Below are 17,893 nucleotides of genomic sequence, written 5' to 3'. Positions count from 1 at the left end.
AATCGATCTTCGCTTATAACTTTACTAATACTTCGCAGAAAATTATGTTTTGTACAAGAATAGATGCGGGCTAATGTCTTCTTTGCAAAAAAAAGGCTGTTAACCCCGCATTTAACCCCGCATTTAACCCCGTAACGTTAGTTGGTGTCGGGCTTTGCAGAAAGCACTCAGCTTCTCAGCAAGCGCTGAGAATGCAGCGCTGCGCTCGAGCTGCCTGTCGGGGTTTCCAGAAAGCTCTCAGCTTCTCAGCAAGCGCCAGGATTGGCCAATGTCAACTTCAGTCTCCAGAACGATCCAATCAAATCACCCGCACGTCTATCTTCTTGCTAGAGGTCCCGCCTTACAGTAGTGTTTCAACTGACTATCAGAATACCATGCCAGTCGGACTTATAGTATTATTATTATATTTATATTATCATACTTGGAAACCGTTTTATAAAAGCAATATAGCACTCGAGCAGCATGTGTTCTGGCATATATCCTGCTGATCAGTTGTTATCCCACTCGGCCTGCGGCCTCGTGGGATAACAACTGATCAGCGGGATATATTTGCCACAACACACTAGCTCTCATGCTATATTGCTTAAATATCTGCTCTCTCTCTCTCTCTCTCTCTCTCTCTCTCTCTCTCACACTCACACTCACACACACACACATATAAGCAGATATTTTACAATAACACAGATAGATAGATAGATAGATAGATAGATATATTTAAGGCTGGACAGTGTGTGCTGTGTTTATACTATTGTACTTTTATACTGTTATACTTCTCTAACCATTTGTTGCACTGCACAGCTCAAAAAAACATTTTCTCTCATAAGTGACACAATTTATGCTTTTACTCTGAAGGCACCCCAGCCCAACTTCCTTCCTGGCAGACCTTGGCACAGCTATACCTAACTTCCTGTCTGTTGTTTGCTAACTCGCATTATCTTGACACTGGTAACTGCGGACGGTGCGGAGTAGGGATGTTCATCAATAATCGATAATTGATCATTAAGGAATTGATTTGATCATGTGGAATTTTTATCGATTTTTTATATATTTCTTTAATCAAATCAAATAGGCCTAAATGTGCTGAAACTACAGTATAAGATTGGATTTCACTACGTGGTCGCAACCAGGTGAGGGCGCAATGGGACTATGAGACAGAAAAACAGAACAGAACACCTCTGGGTAGGGCTATGGGCGTGGTCTCACTGGGCTTGCTGTGGTGAGAACAGCAACAGCACATTATTGTCAGCACTCAGCCAGATGAGGAAATGAAGTGAGCGAAGCAAAGTTTTGTGTGGGACCATTTCGAGTTAAAATACGACATTGTTCATTGCAAAAACTGTGATGCTGTTTATAAGTACAACACGGCTAAGACGCCAATGATTCGCCACTTGAACAGCGTACATCCGAGCCTGGTTAATGAGGAAGGCGCCTCGTCCTCGGCATGCAGAAAAGATCACCCAGGCCGTCTGCAACCTCATGGAGACAGATATGCTGCCGTCTGCAACCTCATGGAGACAGATATGCTGCCGTCTGCAACCTCATGGAGACAGATATGCTGCCCATACATATCGTTGAGGGTTCCTTCCTAAATTCCAAATCCTATCCTAAATGATTGGTAACCATGGTAATTAGAGTTAGGACTTGATTTAGGAAAACACCCATTACAGAACAACAAGTCAATATTCTCATCCTAATTTAAAATGGGAAAAGCGTATTACAGAAGCGTCCCATCTCCCCAAAATCTTAAAAAAGCTCTCCTAACTTTAAGATGCCAGCTATGCTGTCCTAACTAATTTACGCTATTTTCAACTGGAACAACAGCCATCTTGCATCTCGTTATAATTTATAGCCTACCTACCTACGCTGCACTGTTATACATTTGCAAAACCAACAAAATGTCAACAGGCGCAATTCATTCAGGACTCCAACATAGAAAGCTTCAGATGGTTTTCAGTCTCCTCCGAGCGCAGCGCGAGCCACTTACGTCTATTCACCTTATTCCTGGACTTACGTTTCCCATGATTCTTAGCAGTTGCCGGTTGTCGACTTCCTGTTTAAAAAAATGTCACTAGCAAAGATGTCACCGCTGTCGAAGAGTGGGAACGTTTGGCTTATTTTATCCGAAATGGCTAAAAATAGTAACGTTGTGTGGTTGCATAGCGGCGATATTTTACAAAAACGAGGTGAATGTCAATTCCCTCGTACTGTACGGGCTTATTTTAGCCGAAATTGCTAAAAATAGTATGTGGTTGCATAGCGGCCGCTTTTGTTTTGAAGGCTAAACGTCCAAACCGGAACTCTTATTATTTGGTAATTGAACATAGCTTTAGCGGTCTCTCTCTTTCAAGATTCAAGATATTATCTGACAACTACGCACACACTACGAGTATCTGACAACTACGGGAATTGCGGTTCAAATTATTTGCTAACCCTATTTATTTATTTTCCCCTGTATTTTATTGATTGATTTGGTTGGTTTACCCGCTGGTGCACCTGTTTGCTTTTTCTTTTCTTTTCCTTCTCTTTTATTATATATTTTTTTCTTTTTTCTTTTCTGTATATATTTATTTTTTAACTTTTATATTGTTTTAAATATATTGTCTTTATTGTTTGTTTTTCTTTCATTATTAGTCTTTAATTTGTTTAGATTTTCTTTTAAATAAGGTGAGACTCTATAAGCCCCTCCGGGTTTCTTTCCCTCACCTGCACAATTTTCTTTGTATTAAGATACTTGTACTATCTGTTGTTATTCATTTTTCTTTGTGCAAATAAACAGTAAACAATATTGTCACTCCGTTGTACAATTATGCACGTGTGAAATTATTGTGCTGGGGGGCTCCATTACAAGACATAGGTAGGTACAAAGTCACAACAATTATTATGATTATTTTCAGTCTCTTTCGCTATGAACGGTCCTGGGCGGAAACAGGCAACCGGCAGCTGGAAACAGGGAGGGAGGGTGTCATGGAAGCGCCCACGGGCTCACCAGGAAACCCGCAGACGTTAATGTAATTCCCTTGAATGCGAGAATTAACGAGCCAGTTACATGGCGTTGCATTCTTAGACATTGCCGTTTGCTTTTATTTGGTATGTTACATACAATTGGCTAAATTATTAGTTAATTCAGAGTTAGATGATATTGGAGCAGCCAGCCTTTTTCTTTTTTTTTTTTAGCCGGAAGTCATGACACAACCACACAACCGGGTCAAATGGGCGTGGCTACATAAGGTGAATACTGTCTCACGGTAGTAGCGTCATTTAAAGCAGCTGGTATAGTAGGCACCGTGACGTTCAGGCACCGCGGTAGACGGTAGGAACCGGTAGACCGTGCAACACTATACCAGAGTACAAAAAAGGTTGTGAGGTTTGTTGGCCGTGTTATTTTGATTGAGGATGTACATTGTTGGTCAACTTTGTCAGTACACGTGTTCATGACTTCTACATTAAACTGTGATCCTAAATATCCAAGAAGCTCCCTTTTTCTCTTGATTCATCATAACAGAGTAAAATACAAAAATGTGTATCTCGAAAGAGAGTATCTCCCTATCTCTCTCCCTCACGGTATCTCTATCTCTCTCTCTCTTACTGTATTGCTGTGTGTCTGTGCATCTCTCTCTGTCGCGCTCTCTCTCACTTACTGCATCGCTGTGTCTGTGCATCTATCGCTCTCTCCCTCTCTCTCTCTCTCCTTCCCTCCTGTCCAGGTTTCACAGGGGTGACGTCCTCATCACCACGGCGACGGGTGTGATGACAGAGGAGGAAGGGGAGAGGTGGGGTTTGGTGCCGACGCACGCCTACGCCGTCCTTGACATCAGGGAGCACAAGGTTGGCATTAGCCTGTCGTTATGAGCATTTATGTAAAGAGCTGTCCTATGGGAACCTAGCATTCATATCTATGGTGTTTTGGTTATTATGCAGTATAATATACAGTATATAACCACTGAGACAAAACCAAAATCCTGAAGTTTGTGGGTGTCAATGGAAAAATTAGTTACTCAGTTGGCTTTATGGAGATGTGTTTTCATGATAGTTACCTGTATGTGAATGCCTTAGTATAAATTGACCACTTGCTCTAGCAATAGTGACACATCCTCTTAAGCATACTGGTGTTTAAAAAGTAGGTTTACAGTTTTTATTCTTGTTGTTGTAGTTGTTAGCACAATACATTACTGAAAATGTAATGAAGTAAAAGTAAAATTACTGACTTAACACGTTCACTGCCAATGACGTATTAATACGTCAAAAATAATCCAACGGTTGACTGCCAATGACGTATTAACACATTAAGTGCCATAGACGACCTAACTCGTCTTACATAATCCAGCGCTTGAGTGCCAAGGACGAGCTAACTCGTCTTACATAAACATTTTTTTTTTTTGACGGTGGGACATCAATCAACCCCTTTTACATCTTCGAGATAACTATTGGAGCAAGAGAATGTGTGTAATCTATTTTACCGACCACTAAGTGGCGACAGAGACAGAGAGAAGCCACAGCCACGGGACCCGTGGACCAAAAGCAGCCGCCTCCCGCGGAAATGGCTTGGCGATTTTACAGTCAGAAACGAAGGAGCCTCATTCTCATACTGTAGGCGGGGACGCTTCGCGCTGCTGCGGTGGGGGGTTCCAGAAATGGACTGGGTGAGCAGCATAAAGCCTAGAGTCGCACGGGGCTTAATCGGGGCTCTCAAACCCAAGAGACAGTGAGACCTATCCACACTCGCTGCCAGGGAGAGGCTGCTCAACTCGCTGGAAACTCCCAGCAGCACAGACGGAGGGAGGAGCCCGGAGACACACACACAGAACGGACAGAGATCCCCTCCCCCCAGAGCCGCGGAGCAACGCGCGAACACACACACACACACACACACACACACACACACACACACACACACACACACACACACACACACACAATACAGTATACAGACTCGCCCAAAGGCACCCACAATCACAGGCAGGTGACTGTTCTGCTGAGTTTCACAAAACTGCGATTATCTCAGCTTGCTGTCTCATACGCTAAAACCATGCTGTACTCAACGGCTAATATCTACATAACTACTAACTCTGCAAACTAACTCTTTTAGACAGAGAAAGCACACATTCTTTTTTTTTTTTAACTTTTTTTATTTTATTTTATATTAGTTCAGATACAATCACATATAACAGACACACACACACAATGTTCCTTGACCACTGAGTTCTTCTGACAATTTGATCTAAATCTGCTTGGGGAAGGGAGAAGTTTGGGGGACATTTCTCCAGCATTAGAGAAGAGAAAAAAACAAACAAAAATTAACAAACAAATAAAAACAACTTCAATACAGCAGCAAAAAGAAAACGGTAGCAGCTAGTCAGTCCTCCAGATACAGTTTTACAGGTAGCCATATCCGCACAAAACTGTCTCTTTTCATCTGCAGCCGTGCAGTCATTTCTTCCATAATGTATACCTGTCTCAATCTCTTAGTCCATTGTTCCACTGTAGGGGGTTGTTTTTGCAACCAAGATATAGTTATCATTTTCCTTGCAATCAAGACAAGTGTCTTAAAGACATACAGAGTGTTTCCATGAAGTATGTTACTTGGTATACATCCCAGAATATAATACAATGGATTCAAAGGTAAATCAATATTTAACATAACATTTATCTCCTTTTTAATATTCTCCCAGAATTTCTGCAATTTTGGGCAATCCCAGAAAATATGTGTATGGTCTCCAATCATACCACAGCCTCTCCAGCACAATGGTGAGGACCCCCCTCCAAATCCAGAGACCACTTGAGGGGTGCTAAAAAACCTAACTTTAACTTTCCAATCAAACTCCTTCAACATAGGACTATTCGTGGTCTTATGGGTATTTGAGAAACTCTCCTCCCACTCTTCATCCTCTATTATCACATTAGCTTCTAGTTCCCATTTTTCCTTAATGTAAAGTGTGTCTCCTGAATCATCTAGTTGTAGCTTCCTATAAATATCAGATATATATTTTCTTTCACCCAAATCCTTTTCTATCATGCTGATAAAATACTGTTCCACCTGTGTTGGAGGTCTCTTAATTGCTTCCCATTCTTTGTGAGTTGTTAAATAATGCCTGATTTGAAAGTATTTAAACAGATCTTGCGAAGGCAGCCCAAAACTTTGTTGTAGTTGTGCAAAAGATTTCAGACAATCTCCTTCCAGTAGTTGATTAATAGTAACCAGGCCAGTGTCTGCCCAGCTCTTAAAGCCACCCTCACAGAAATCTATATTCTTTGCTATGGGCATAGCCCTTGATATTGACCTGGGTCCTCCCCCTTTTTTTCTTATGTCTCCCCACACTTTCAATGTATTTTGTATCCAGTTATTTCCAATCTTAGTTCTTTTCCAGTATACTGGACCCAAGAAAGCTATTGATTGGAGAGGAATGGCAGGAATTGAGTTTTGTTCAATCTGTACCCATCTTGTATCCAGATCACCCCTAATCCAATAGACCAAAGTCCGTAGCTGGGCCGCCCAATAGTAGTTTTTAAAATTAGGCATACTCAGACCACCCTTCTGTTTTGATAAAAGGAGCGTTTTGAGCCTAACTCTAGGTCTTTTCTTTTGCCAGATATAGTTCGAAAAAAGTTTCTCTAGCATCTTAAAAGTTGTAGAGGGTACTGGTATGGGTAAAGACTGAAAAAGAAAAAGAAATCTGGGTAACACATTCATTCGAATTGATTCAATTCTTCCAGAAAGAGAAAGAGGTAGAATTTCCCATCTAACAATATCAGATTTTATATGTAAAATCAACTTCTCATAATTTGCTTGATATAACTGATTAATCATGGGGGTCAAAATAATTCCTAAGTATCTAAATCCTTCTCTAGCCCAATGGAAAGGAGCTATATTGTTCAGGTGAGGTGGCCAAGTTCCCACAATCATCATGGCTTCAGATTTGGTCTCATTTATTTTATAGCCTGATAGCTCACCATAGGTTCTAAGACTTTTCATTAAAGTGGGAATGGAGTCTGAGGGGTTTGTAATGTAAAGTAATATATCATCTGCAAACAACGAAATCTTATGTGAAGTACCTTTTTGGTCATTTATTCCCTGTATCTGGGGATTTGATCTGATCATCTCCGCCAATGGCTCTATGCTAATCGCGAACAATGAAGGAGACATTACGTCCCCTTGACGTGTCCCTCTGTGTATCTCAAAGAAATCTGAGCAGTGGCCATTGACCCTAACTCTAGATTTAGGATTTTTATATATTATTTTTATCCAGTCAATAAATGTGTTATTAAATCCCATACAGTTCAATGTTAATTCCAGATACAGCCAGTCAACTCTGTCAAATGCTTTCTCAGCATCTAAGCCGAGAAGCATTGATGGTTCTTTTCGAGTTCCTGCCACTGATTGCAGATTTAGAGTTCTTCTAATGTTGTTTGCACCCTGGCGTCCAGGAATAAACCCTGTCTGATCTGGTTGAATGAGTTTTGCAATATATTTCTGAATCCTTTTATTAAGTATAGACGTCAGGATTTTTAAATCATTACAGAGAAGACTTATAGGTCTGTATGCACTGCATCGTGCGGGGTCTTTGCCTTCTTTATGTATTACTGAGACTATAGCCTCAGACCAGCTTGTTGGTGGGTCATTCTCGGATAGAGCATAGTTATAGACCTCACATAGCACCGGAGTTAGCTGTTCCATAGTGTACTTGTAAAATTCGCCTGGAAACCCGTCGGTGCCTGGTGATTTGTTATGTTTAAGCAGCCGGATTGTTTCCGATATCTCGATCTCAGTAATAGGGGAGGACAGTTCCTCGGCTTCAGTACTGGACAGTTTAGGAAGTTTAAGATTACCTAGCCAGCTTTTAATTTTTTCTTCCTTATCTTCGACTTCTTGTACTTTATAAAGATCTCTATAATAATCGGCAAAGGCATTAGCAATATCTTGGGGTTGTATGGCCTCTACATTTGTGGCTGGATGTTTAATTTTTAAAACTATCCGGCTAGACTGTATTTTACGGAGCTGGAATGCCAACAGCTTACTTGCCCTATTTCCCATCTCGTAATAGGTCCGGCCTGTAAATCTGAGGGCCCCCTCTGCTTTATATGTCAACAGCTCATCTAATTTTTGTCTACATTTTTGTAGAGCATTGAGGTCTTCCTCAGCTCTATACTGTTTATGCTTCCTTTCTAATGTTTTAATCTCATTTACTAAATTTAGCTCTTTTTTGAGTCGCTGTTTCTTTAAGGCTGTTGACATAGAGATGATCTTTCCTCTTATTACTGCCTTTGCCGCATCCCATAAAACTGATGGTGAAACCTCCCCATTATTATTGATATCGAAATAAGTATTCAGTTCTCTACATATTCTCTCCCGTACGAGAGAGTCAGACATCATGGATACATTGAGCCTCCAATATTTAAAGGTCTTATTAGTTCCGAGGTTAAATTGAAGAGTTACAGGTGCATGGTCTGAGATGGTCATTGGTTCAATATTGCAGGATTCGACCTTGTCTATATCCTGCTTAGAAATACAAAAGAAGTCTATCCGAGAATAACTACCATGGACCCCCGACCTGAAGGTAAAGTCTTTCTGCCTGTGATGGTGAAAACGCCACACATCTATAAGTCCAAGTTCTTTTATCATTGCATTCAGTGATCTAGATTTCCTTGACATAGGTCCACTGTCAGGGGGAAGTTTGTCTAATTTTGAATTAAGCACACAATTGAAATCTCCAGCTATAATAATAATACCTTTGGCTTTACTAGCCAGAAGTGAGGCTATTTGTTTAAAGAAGTTAGGACAGTCTTCATTTGGTGCATATACATTTAGAAAAGTGAAATCTACCCCTTCAATGAATCCCAGAACCATGACATATCTGCCCTGGTCATCTGAGATTTCTTTAACTTTAGTAAAAAAAACAGACTTATTAAATAAAATAGCCACTCCTCTCTTCTTGCCCATGTGATATGAGGCACTGTATATCTGATCTACCCAATCCCTCCTCAGTTTGCTATGTTCGGTTGTTGATAAATGAGTTTCTTGGATAAATGCTATAGAGCAATGCATTTTCTTTAATTGGCCAAGCAGTTTTTTCCTCTTAATTGGGTTATTAAGACCATTTATATTATAACTAATACAATTTAAACTTGTCATAGTATCTTTTATAGTGTGTCTTTTGTAGTGAAAGCACACATTCTATTAGTTATTTTTAGATGATTGGTGTTCACGAAGTCTTAACAGAAAACAGATCCTCGGCTGTTGTAAAATGAGCCAGAATCCTCAAAAAAAACCCTGGCACAACTTACCTACAGGATTGAAAAAATGGCTGGCACTCAATGTGTTAATACGTCAAAAAAATGAATTTTTTTTTTTTGACCGTGGGATGTGCATCTAACCCTTTTACATCTCTTATATAATTATTGGAGCCACCGAACGTTTACAACCCATTCCACCGAGCCACTAAGTGGCGACAGTGCTCTCCTGACTAGAGGAAGGCAAGCAAAAAGCAGCCATTCTCATGAAAATGGATGGGGGAAAACGCTTTCGTTTTCGCGCTAAATGCTGGCGATGCGGGATTGCAAATTTGCATAATAGATTACAGGTGGAACACACTTTGAAACACGCAGCATAAATATGACCAGAATCGCAAAAGCTTCTCTCAACCAAAACTCCAAGAAGCGAGCGAGTCCATCCAGACTTCCTCAAACAGCGGCCGCGCAGACAGGCAGCAGCAGCAGCAAAGCAGTGAGACTGGTGACAAGCTTGTGACGGCCGCTGCAGCCAAGAAGAACGCCCACGGAGGGAGGAGTTGGAAGCAGAGGGGGGTTTCCTGCTGTTATGGAGGAAATTACTGTTCAAAACTATTGTTTAGATGTCTGACGTCTCTGACGTCTTACTGATGCCAAAAATGAATGGTTAAAGTGACTGTTCTATCGAATTTCACAAAAAGCCGTTTATCTCTGAATAATTTTTCTGACGCTGAAACCATGCTGTATTCAACTGCTAATGCTTACATAACTACTAACTCTACAAACTAACTCTTTTAGACAGAGAAAGCACACATTCTATTAGTTCTTTTGAGATATTGTGTGTTCACAAAATCTTAGCAGAAAAGAATCCTCGGGTCTTGAAAGATGAGCCAGAATCCTCAAAAAACCCCTCTGGCAGAAGCTAACTACAGTAAAAAAAAAACGTCTGGCAGTGAATGTGTTAAAAAATCTCAAAGTCCTCAAAAAAAGTTAAGCAGTTAAGGTCCTTACACATCAAGAGCGATGCGAATATACGGCACGAAATTGCGATGCGAGTTTTGTGTCAATCACAGCCACAGATGTGTACACGTCGGAAGCAAATTTCTGAAAAAATAAACGCCGCAATAACGCTCAGCGAAACTTTGCCGATGGTATGCACGGTTGCATTGACTGATATAGGTTCGGAAAATATTATTGACGTGGGAATTAATCGCACGAAAAAAATGCTCCCGATGGACCATTAGAGTAACTGGAGTAGTAGTAATAGTTAGTTACTTCAGCCCTTGTCTGTGTGCAGGGAATGCGCTTCCTCCAGCTGAAGAACCCGTGGAGTCATTTGAGATGGAAGGGCCGCTACAGCGAGCGAGATGAGAAGAACTGGACCCCCGACCTCCTCAAGTACCTCAACTTCCACCCCAAGACGGCCCAGAAGTTTGACAACGGTACAGTATCACTCTTCTTTCCCTGAATGCAGTGAACTCCCTTTTGAGTCATAGTTACCGTCTGAGGCCCAGTAGGACTTCCGTTATCTACTTTCCCTGTCATTTGTTATAATTATGTGCAGGGCCGCTGGAAGTCACTTTAAGCGGGGGGTGCTGGGAGGAAGGGACTCTCGGTGGGGCCCGCAAGGGCACCGCGGATTTCTTTTTTTTATGTTTTTTTTTGCCATTTTTTTGCCATATTTAGAGGAATATCTCATTTTAAATTAACATTAGGATACTGTTGTGATGTAATTATTCAGTATTTCTCCTTTTCTCACTCATTCAGAGCAAAGAGGGAGATATATAGCATGATGATAATGCTCTATATCTCCCTATTTGCTCTGAATACACCAGTTAACATGACACAGACTTAACATGATAGAAATATTATCAGCAAACTTAATGACTAGACTAATTATTCTGATCTGAATGGCATATATCAAGAAACATTGACTCCTCTCTTTGCTGTATAGTGGGAGGTGCATTTTTGAGTAGGCTATTAAAATAGCATGTCAAGTTCACATTTCTTTATTGCCAGATTAAACAATTCGTATTGGTTGTTGATTGGTTCAACACAACATGTGCGTGCATGCACGCTTCTTCTTCTTCTCTAGCCTACAAGCATGTAACTTCCTTGATTGTTATTGTTGATAATTCTATTTAAATAGGCTACATTTTCATTTCCCGAAACATTCTTAACCCATTGATACCGGCGCGCCTTCTCTTGAGTGGCCCTCTAAACCTACTGCACGTTTGTAAACAGCCCCTGTAAACCGGCCTTTTTCGGAGAAGTTGCCAGAGCGGTCGGCGTTCACTAAAACCTTCATATCTCAGGCTCTATAGCACATATAAACATAAAATAAAAAGCATTTGAGAGCTTAACCCTTTGGCTTTTCGTATTATATTTGCCCTAACGTTAATTTTTTTTTTTTTTTTATTTTTAACCCCCAAAAATAAAAATAAAGATTCTAACTCATTTTAAGAAATGTTAATCAAGATTACGGCAAATGTAACCCTTCCAAATATAAAGCCACGGGTTTAAGCTCACAAATGCTTTTTATTTCATGTTGATAGCTTCTATAGAAGCTGAGTAAATAGGTTTTGTTGAACCCTTGACAATTACTGCAGCCTAACGTTAACGCTAAAACATTAGCGACCTCCGTTTTGCAGTCGTCTTGAAATACGGCAAATTCGCCAAAAGTCACTCACCCAATGAGCCTTGGCTAGCGTGTCAACAGTCACATCATAATCTGGGTGTGGAATCTTCTTATTCATTGATGTCTTCGTCCTCAAAGTAAGTTATACTCAGTTCAGTTCATCACTTAGCGTTAGCATTCACTTAGCTTACTGTCTGAGACGCGGCCATGCAGAATTGCCACCGTGCAGCAGAAGAACGTGCAGTAAAACCTTGAGGCTATTGCAGATTGGAACATGAGATAAATAAATCTGAAATTAGGTCAGCAGCATTCATTTCATCATTAAAGTTTAATGGGAAGTATTGCTGGACCGGCGCTTCCTTGATTTGGTGTGTAGTTCGAGCTTTGAAAAACTGTCCACAAGGTCGAGGCAACAATAAAATAAAAAACTACAAAACCCACAATGCATTTCACCTCCGCCACGTCTATTTCAGCAAATCATGATGCATTTAATCGGTCACATGTCTTGAAACAACGATATACACGTACGTCGCATGAAAGGTAAAATGTAGGGATGCACGATATATCGGCAATCATATCGGTATCGGCCGATGTTGGTCATTTTTTAACATATCGGTCATATCGGTATCGGTCAGATGTTGCAATGTTAATATCGGTTATCATTATCAGCCAAATTCTTCACATTGATATGAAATAATGCAGTAAATCTATGATTTATGGGCTTTTCCAAAGGCTTTGCAAATAAAGAAATGCATAACTTTTTCAAATTCAGTGTTAACACATTCACTGCCAGCCGTTTTTTCAATACTGTAGGTAGGTTCTGCCAAGTTTTTTTTTTGAGGATTCTGGCTCATCTTTCAAGAGCCGAGGATTCTTTTCTGCTAAGATTTTGTGAACACAAATGATCTCAAAATAACTAATAGAATGTGTGCTTTCTCTGTCTAAAAGAGTTAGTTTGTAGAGTTAGTAGTTATGTAGGCATTAGCAGTAGAATACAGCATGGTTTCAGCGTCTGAATATTTATTCTGAGATAAATGGCTTTTTGTGAAATTCGATAGAACAGTCACTTTAACGATTTATTTTTGGCGTAAGACGTCAGACATCTAAACAATAGTTTTGAACAGTAATTTCCTCCATAGCAGCAGGAAACCCCCCTCTCCTTCAAACTCCTCCCTCCGTGGGTGTGTCTCTGGTGGCTTTGCAGCGTTTGTCACAAGCGAGGCTCTGCCTGTCTGTGCTGCCTGGCTGCTGGCGGCTGCTCTTTGGGCGAGTCTGCATGAGTCGTTTCGGTTGTGAGCTCAGCTGCAATGAAGCTGCGTGCGATTGTGGGCTTTCGCCGGTGTTTCAAAGTGTGTTGCACGCATAATCTATTATGCAAATTTGCAATCCCCCACCGCCAGCTCCCAGCGCGATAATGCGCGAAAGCGTTTTCGCCAATCCATTTTACAGTATGAGAATGGTTTCCTCGCGCGTTCCCCTGCAGTTTTGGCTCGGCTTTTTCTAGTCTGGAGAGCACTGTCGCCACTTAGTGGGTCGGTGGAATGGGTTGTACACGTTCGGTGGCTCCAATATTTTTATAGGAGACGTGGCCACGTCCCACCGTCAAAATTTTTTTTTTTTTTTTTTGACGAGTCAACACTTTTTGGGAGGTACGGTGGTGTAGTGGTAAGCACTATCGCCTCACAGCTCGAAGGTCGTGGGTTCGATTCCCACCTGGGGACGAGGTGAGCGCTTAAGGAATGCGTGCCCGTCCACACACCGCATGTCCTCGAGTGCCCACCGCCCGGGTGGGGTCGGCAAAATGGCCTTTCTGTGTGGAGTTTGCATGTTCTCCCCGTGCCTCCCGGGGGTCTCCTTCATATAGGAACCCCCTTCACAAAAACATGCAACATCCTGGTTGCTAATGTGGTTCCTCCTCTGATCGTTAAGGGCGCCTGTTCAGAGGGAGGGGAACTGGATGGAATAGCGTGAACCTCCCATGTGCTATGTCCTACCGGTGAAGCTTCCTCTGTCAGGTGAAAAGAAGCGGCTGACTGACTGCCCATGTCTCGGAGGAAGCATGGAATCAGTCTCGGCTCTCCCCAGATCGGCAGAGGATGGAGTAGCAACCAGGATTGAGCAATCAAATGAGCACTAAACGGGGGATAAAAATGGGATAAAAAAAATCGGGGAAAAAATATTGATTTTTTTTTTTTTTTTTTTTTTTTTTTTTGACGAGTCAACTCGTCATTGGCAGTCAACCGTTGGATTTTTTTTGACGAGTTAACTCGTCATTGGCAGTGAACGTGTTAACATGTGTTTTTCAGTATGTACAAAATGTGATGATCATAAAAATGTGGTTTTATACAGATCATATCGACATCGGTAAATATCGGTTATTCGCCATAACAGCAATGTTAATATCGGTTATCGGCATCGGCCAAAATTTTCATATCGGTGCATCCCTAGTAAAATGACACGCCCATTGCCGTCAGTGTTAAAGGGATATACACGCAAATGCTGCATCCGGTATCAATGGGTTAAACAAGCAAGGAACATAGTGCACTGCAAAATATTTTTAACACATTCACTGCCAGCTGTTTTTTTTTACTGTAGGTAGCTTCTGCCAGAGGGGTTTTTTGAGGATTCTGGCTCATCTTTCAAGACCTGAGGATTCTTTTCTGCTAAGATTTTGTGAACACAAAATATCTAAAAAGAACTAATAGAATGTGTGCTTTCTCTGTCTAAAAGAGTTAGTTTGTAGAGTTAGTAGTTATGTAGGCATTAGCACTTGAATACAGCATGGTTTCAGCGTCTGAAAATTTATTCTGAGATAAATGGCTTTTTGTGAAATTCGATAGAACAGTCACTTTAACCATTCATTTTTGGCATCAGTAAGACGTCAGACATCTAAACAATAGTTTTGAACAGTAATTTCCTCCATAACAGCAGGAAACACCCCTCTCCTTCAAACTCCTCCCTCCGTGTGTGTTCTTCTTGGCTGCAGCGGGCGTGTCACAAGCTCGTTTCTGTTGCTGCTGTAACCTCGCGTCACCAGGCTCACTGCTTTGCTGCTGCTCCTGTCTGCTGGCGGCCGCTGTGCAAGTCTGGATGGGCTCGCTCGTTTCTTGGAGTTTCGGTTGAGAGCTTTGATGAAGCTTTTGCGATTCTGGTCTTATTTATGCTGCGTGTTTCAAAGTGTGTTCCACCCGTAATCTATTATGCAAATTTGCAATCCCTCACCGCCAGCAATCAGCGTGAAAGCGAAAGCGTTTTCGCCAATCTATTCTACAGTATGAGAATGGTTTCATCGCGCGTTCCCCTGCAGTTTTGGCTCTGCTTTTTCTAGTCTGGAGAGCACTGTCGCCACTTAGTGGGTCGGTGGAATGGGTTGTACACGTTCGGTGGCTCCAATATTTATATAAGAGATGTAAAAGGGTTAGATGCACATCCCACGGTCAAAAAAAAATATATCATTTTTTTGACGTATTAACACGTCATTGGCAGTCAACCGTTGGATTTTTTTTTACGTATTAACACGTCATTGGCAGTGAACGTGTTAATTACATTTGTAAAAAAAATTTTTTTTTTTTTTTTTGGGGGGGAAAAAATCTAGGGGGTGCTGCAGCACCTGCAGCACCCCTACTTCCCGCGGCCCTGATTATGTGCTGTCAGTCATTGAGACAAGTTATTGGAGTTGGACGGGGGTTTGCTCCCCATTCCATCTGCCTGTCTGTTAGCAGGATACTGTATCTGATAACGTGAATAGATTTGCAAGGATTTTATTATGGAAATCAACTGTAAAATTAACAGGAACGTAATGTCTTCAGCTATTGAACCTCACAAGAAAGTGATTTCAGACAGCATAAGAGCATCAGCTACACACTCTAAATATAAATAACTATCCAAAAGAACCTGACATTCTTAAAACCAAAAAGCGACTGAAATAGTTTCTTGAATATTTACCACCGTCAATAATACTGTACGTGTATTTTTTCTTTCTCGCTTCATTATTAGTCACAATGATGGGGAAAATGTAATTATTTATTGTGTTTTTTGCTTCTTATATCAACATCTGGACATACTTACTACAGTAGGTGTTTCATAGGAATTAGAACAAAATTTGTTCAGTTAGTTAATTAGACAAGTTCTGTTATTATTCATTGTGTAAGCTAAAGTTGCAGATGTTGTGGTGCTGTGTTGCTCTCCAGGTGTTTTCTGGATCATTTGGGAGGATCTCTGTCAGTACTATGATGTCATCTACCTGAGCTGGAGCCCCGCACTGTTCAGAGAGTCCTCCTGCATTCACAGGTGTGTGTGTGTGTGTGTGTGTGTGTGTGTGTGTGTGTGTGTGTGTGTGTGTGTGTGTGTGTGTGCGCGTGCGTGCGCACCGGAGTATCTAATCCCCTCACTGATGGTCTCATTTGCCAGTATTTCATAACCAGTTTAAAAGTTCTGTGTGTAGAGATTTAATTACAAACATGTGTCCCGTTCTTTTTAACACATTGAGTGCCAGCCGTTTTTTCAATCCTGTAGGTAAGTTGTGCCAGGTTTTTTTTTGAGGATTCTGGCTCATTTTACAAGAGCCGAGGATTATTTTCTGTTAAGACTTCGTGAACACCAATCATCTAAAAATAACTAATAGAATGTGTGCTTTCTCTGTCTAAAAGAGTTAGTTTGCAGAGTTAGTAGTTATATAGATATTAGCCGTTGAGTACAGCATGGTTTTAGCGTCTCAGACAGGAAGCTGAGATAATCGCAGTTTTGTGAAATTCAATCAAACAGCAGAACAGTCACCTGCCTGTGATTATGGGTGCCCTTGGGCAAGTCTGTATACTGTATTGTGTGTGTGTGTGTGTGTGTGTGTGTGTGTGTGTGTGTGTGTGTGTGTTCGCGCGTTGCTCCGCGGCTCTGAGAGGAAGAGATCTCTGTCCGTTCTTTGCCCCCACAGCGTGTCTGTCTCCCACTCTGTGTGCTCTCTCTCTCTCTCTCTCACTCTCTCTCTCTCTCTCTCTCTCCTCTCTCTCTCTCTCTCTCTCTCTCTCGGGACTAGAGAGAGAGAGAGAGAGAGAGAGAGAGAGTGTGTGTGTGTCTCCAAACTCCTCCCTCCGTCTGTGCTGCGGAGGGAGGATTCTCCGCGGCCGTCTGGACTGTAAAACTGTTTCTTGAGGTGTCGGCTGAGAGCTTTGAATAAGCTTTTGCGATTCTGGTCTTATTTATGCGCAAAGGTACTCGAGTGTGTGTGTGTGCGCGCGCGCGCGCGCGCGCGCGTGTGTGTGTGTGTGTGTGTGTGTGTGTGTGTGAAATCGAAAGAGTTTTCGCCCAGCTACTTCCTTGAAAATTACACTGGCTTTCTCCAGCGCGCTGGCTGGCTGTGGCTCTGGCTGTGGCTGGCTGTGGCTTTCTCTCTGTCTTGGGAGAGAACTGTCACCACTTAGTGGTCGGTAAAATAGATTATACACATTCTCTTCCTCCCAATATTGATATAGAAGACGTAAAAGGGGTTGATTGATGTCCCACCGTCAAAAAAAATAAATGTTTATGTAAGACGAGATAGCTCGTCTATGGCACTCAACCGTTGGATTATGTAAGACGAGATATCTCGGCTATGGCACTCAACGTGTTAATAGCCTGCATCATCATATCGCATAGCAGCGCCAAAGTCACGCCCTCTTCTGCATTCAGCATACAAACCAAGGGATTTCATCCGCCATTCATTTTCATATCTACATTTAGTAAAATTCTTATAAAAATTGTTTTACTTGGTCAAAGCGATTCAACTATGTTTAGAATCAGGAGAGACATAACATTTCACCCGGACTGGGAAAAAAACTTTTTTTATCGGTTTAATTTTTTTATTTTTATGAATTAAAAATTAATTAAAAATCGAATACAAATCGAATATTAAAACAATAAAATGAAAGTAAAATCTAATTTGATTATAGAGTAAGATTAACACCTATTTTTTCTGCTTACCGCGCGCGTGTCTCTACAAAAACAGACATTAAAATGATCTTTTGCTGTTCATAATCATATCATACAAGCACTATTAAC

The 17,893-nt window shown here is 41.3% G+C and overlaps 1 protein-coding gene across 1 annotated transcript in view; it reads left to right on the top strand.

Moving 5' to 3' along the window:
- Nucleotides 1-17,893, top strand: part of capn7 (calpain 7) — a 100,310-nt gene that overhangs the window by 55,592 nt on the left and 26,825 nt on the right. The window contains exons 12-14 of the mRNA XM_083640341.1: nucleotides 3,705-3,825; nucleotides 10,520-10,664; nucleotides 16,051-16,150. Of these exons, the coding sequence (XP_083496467.1) occupies nucleotides 3,705-3,825; nucleotides 10,520-10,664; nucleotides 16,051-16,150 (366 nt within the window). The remainder of the gene's footprint in view (nucleotides 1-3,704; nucleotides 3,826-10,519; nucleotides 10,665-16,050; nucleotides 16,151-17,893) is intronic.

The sequence above is a fragment of the Poromitra crassiceps genome (genome assembly GCF_964638095.1).
Source record: "Poromitra crassiceps genome assembly, chromosome: 1".
NCBI classification, from domain to species: Eukaryota; Metazoa; Chordata; class Actinopteri; order Beryciformes; family Melamphaidae; genus Poromitra; species Poromitra crassiceps.
The sequence above is the reverse complement of the archived record's forward strand: the minus strand, read 5'-3'. Positions and strand labels throughout refer to the sequence as shown.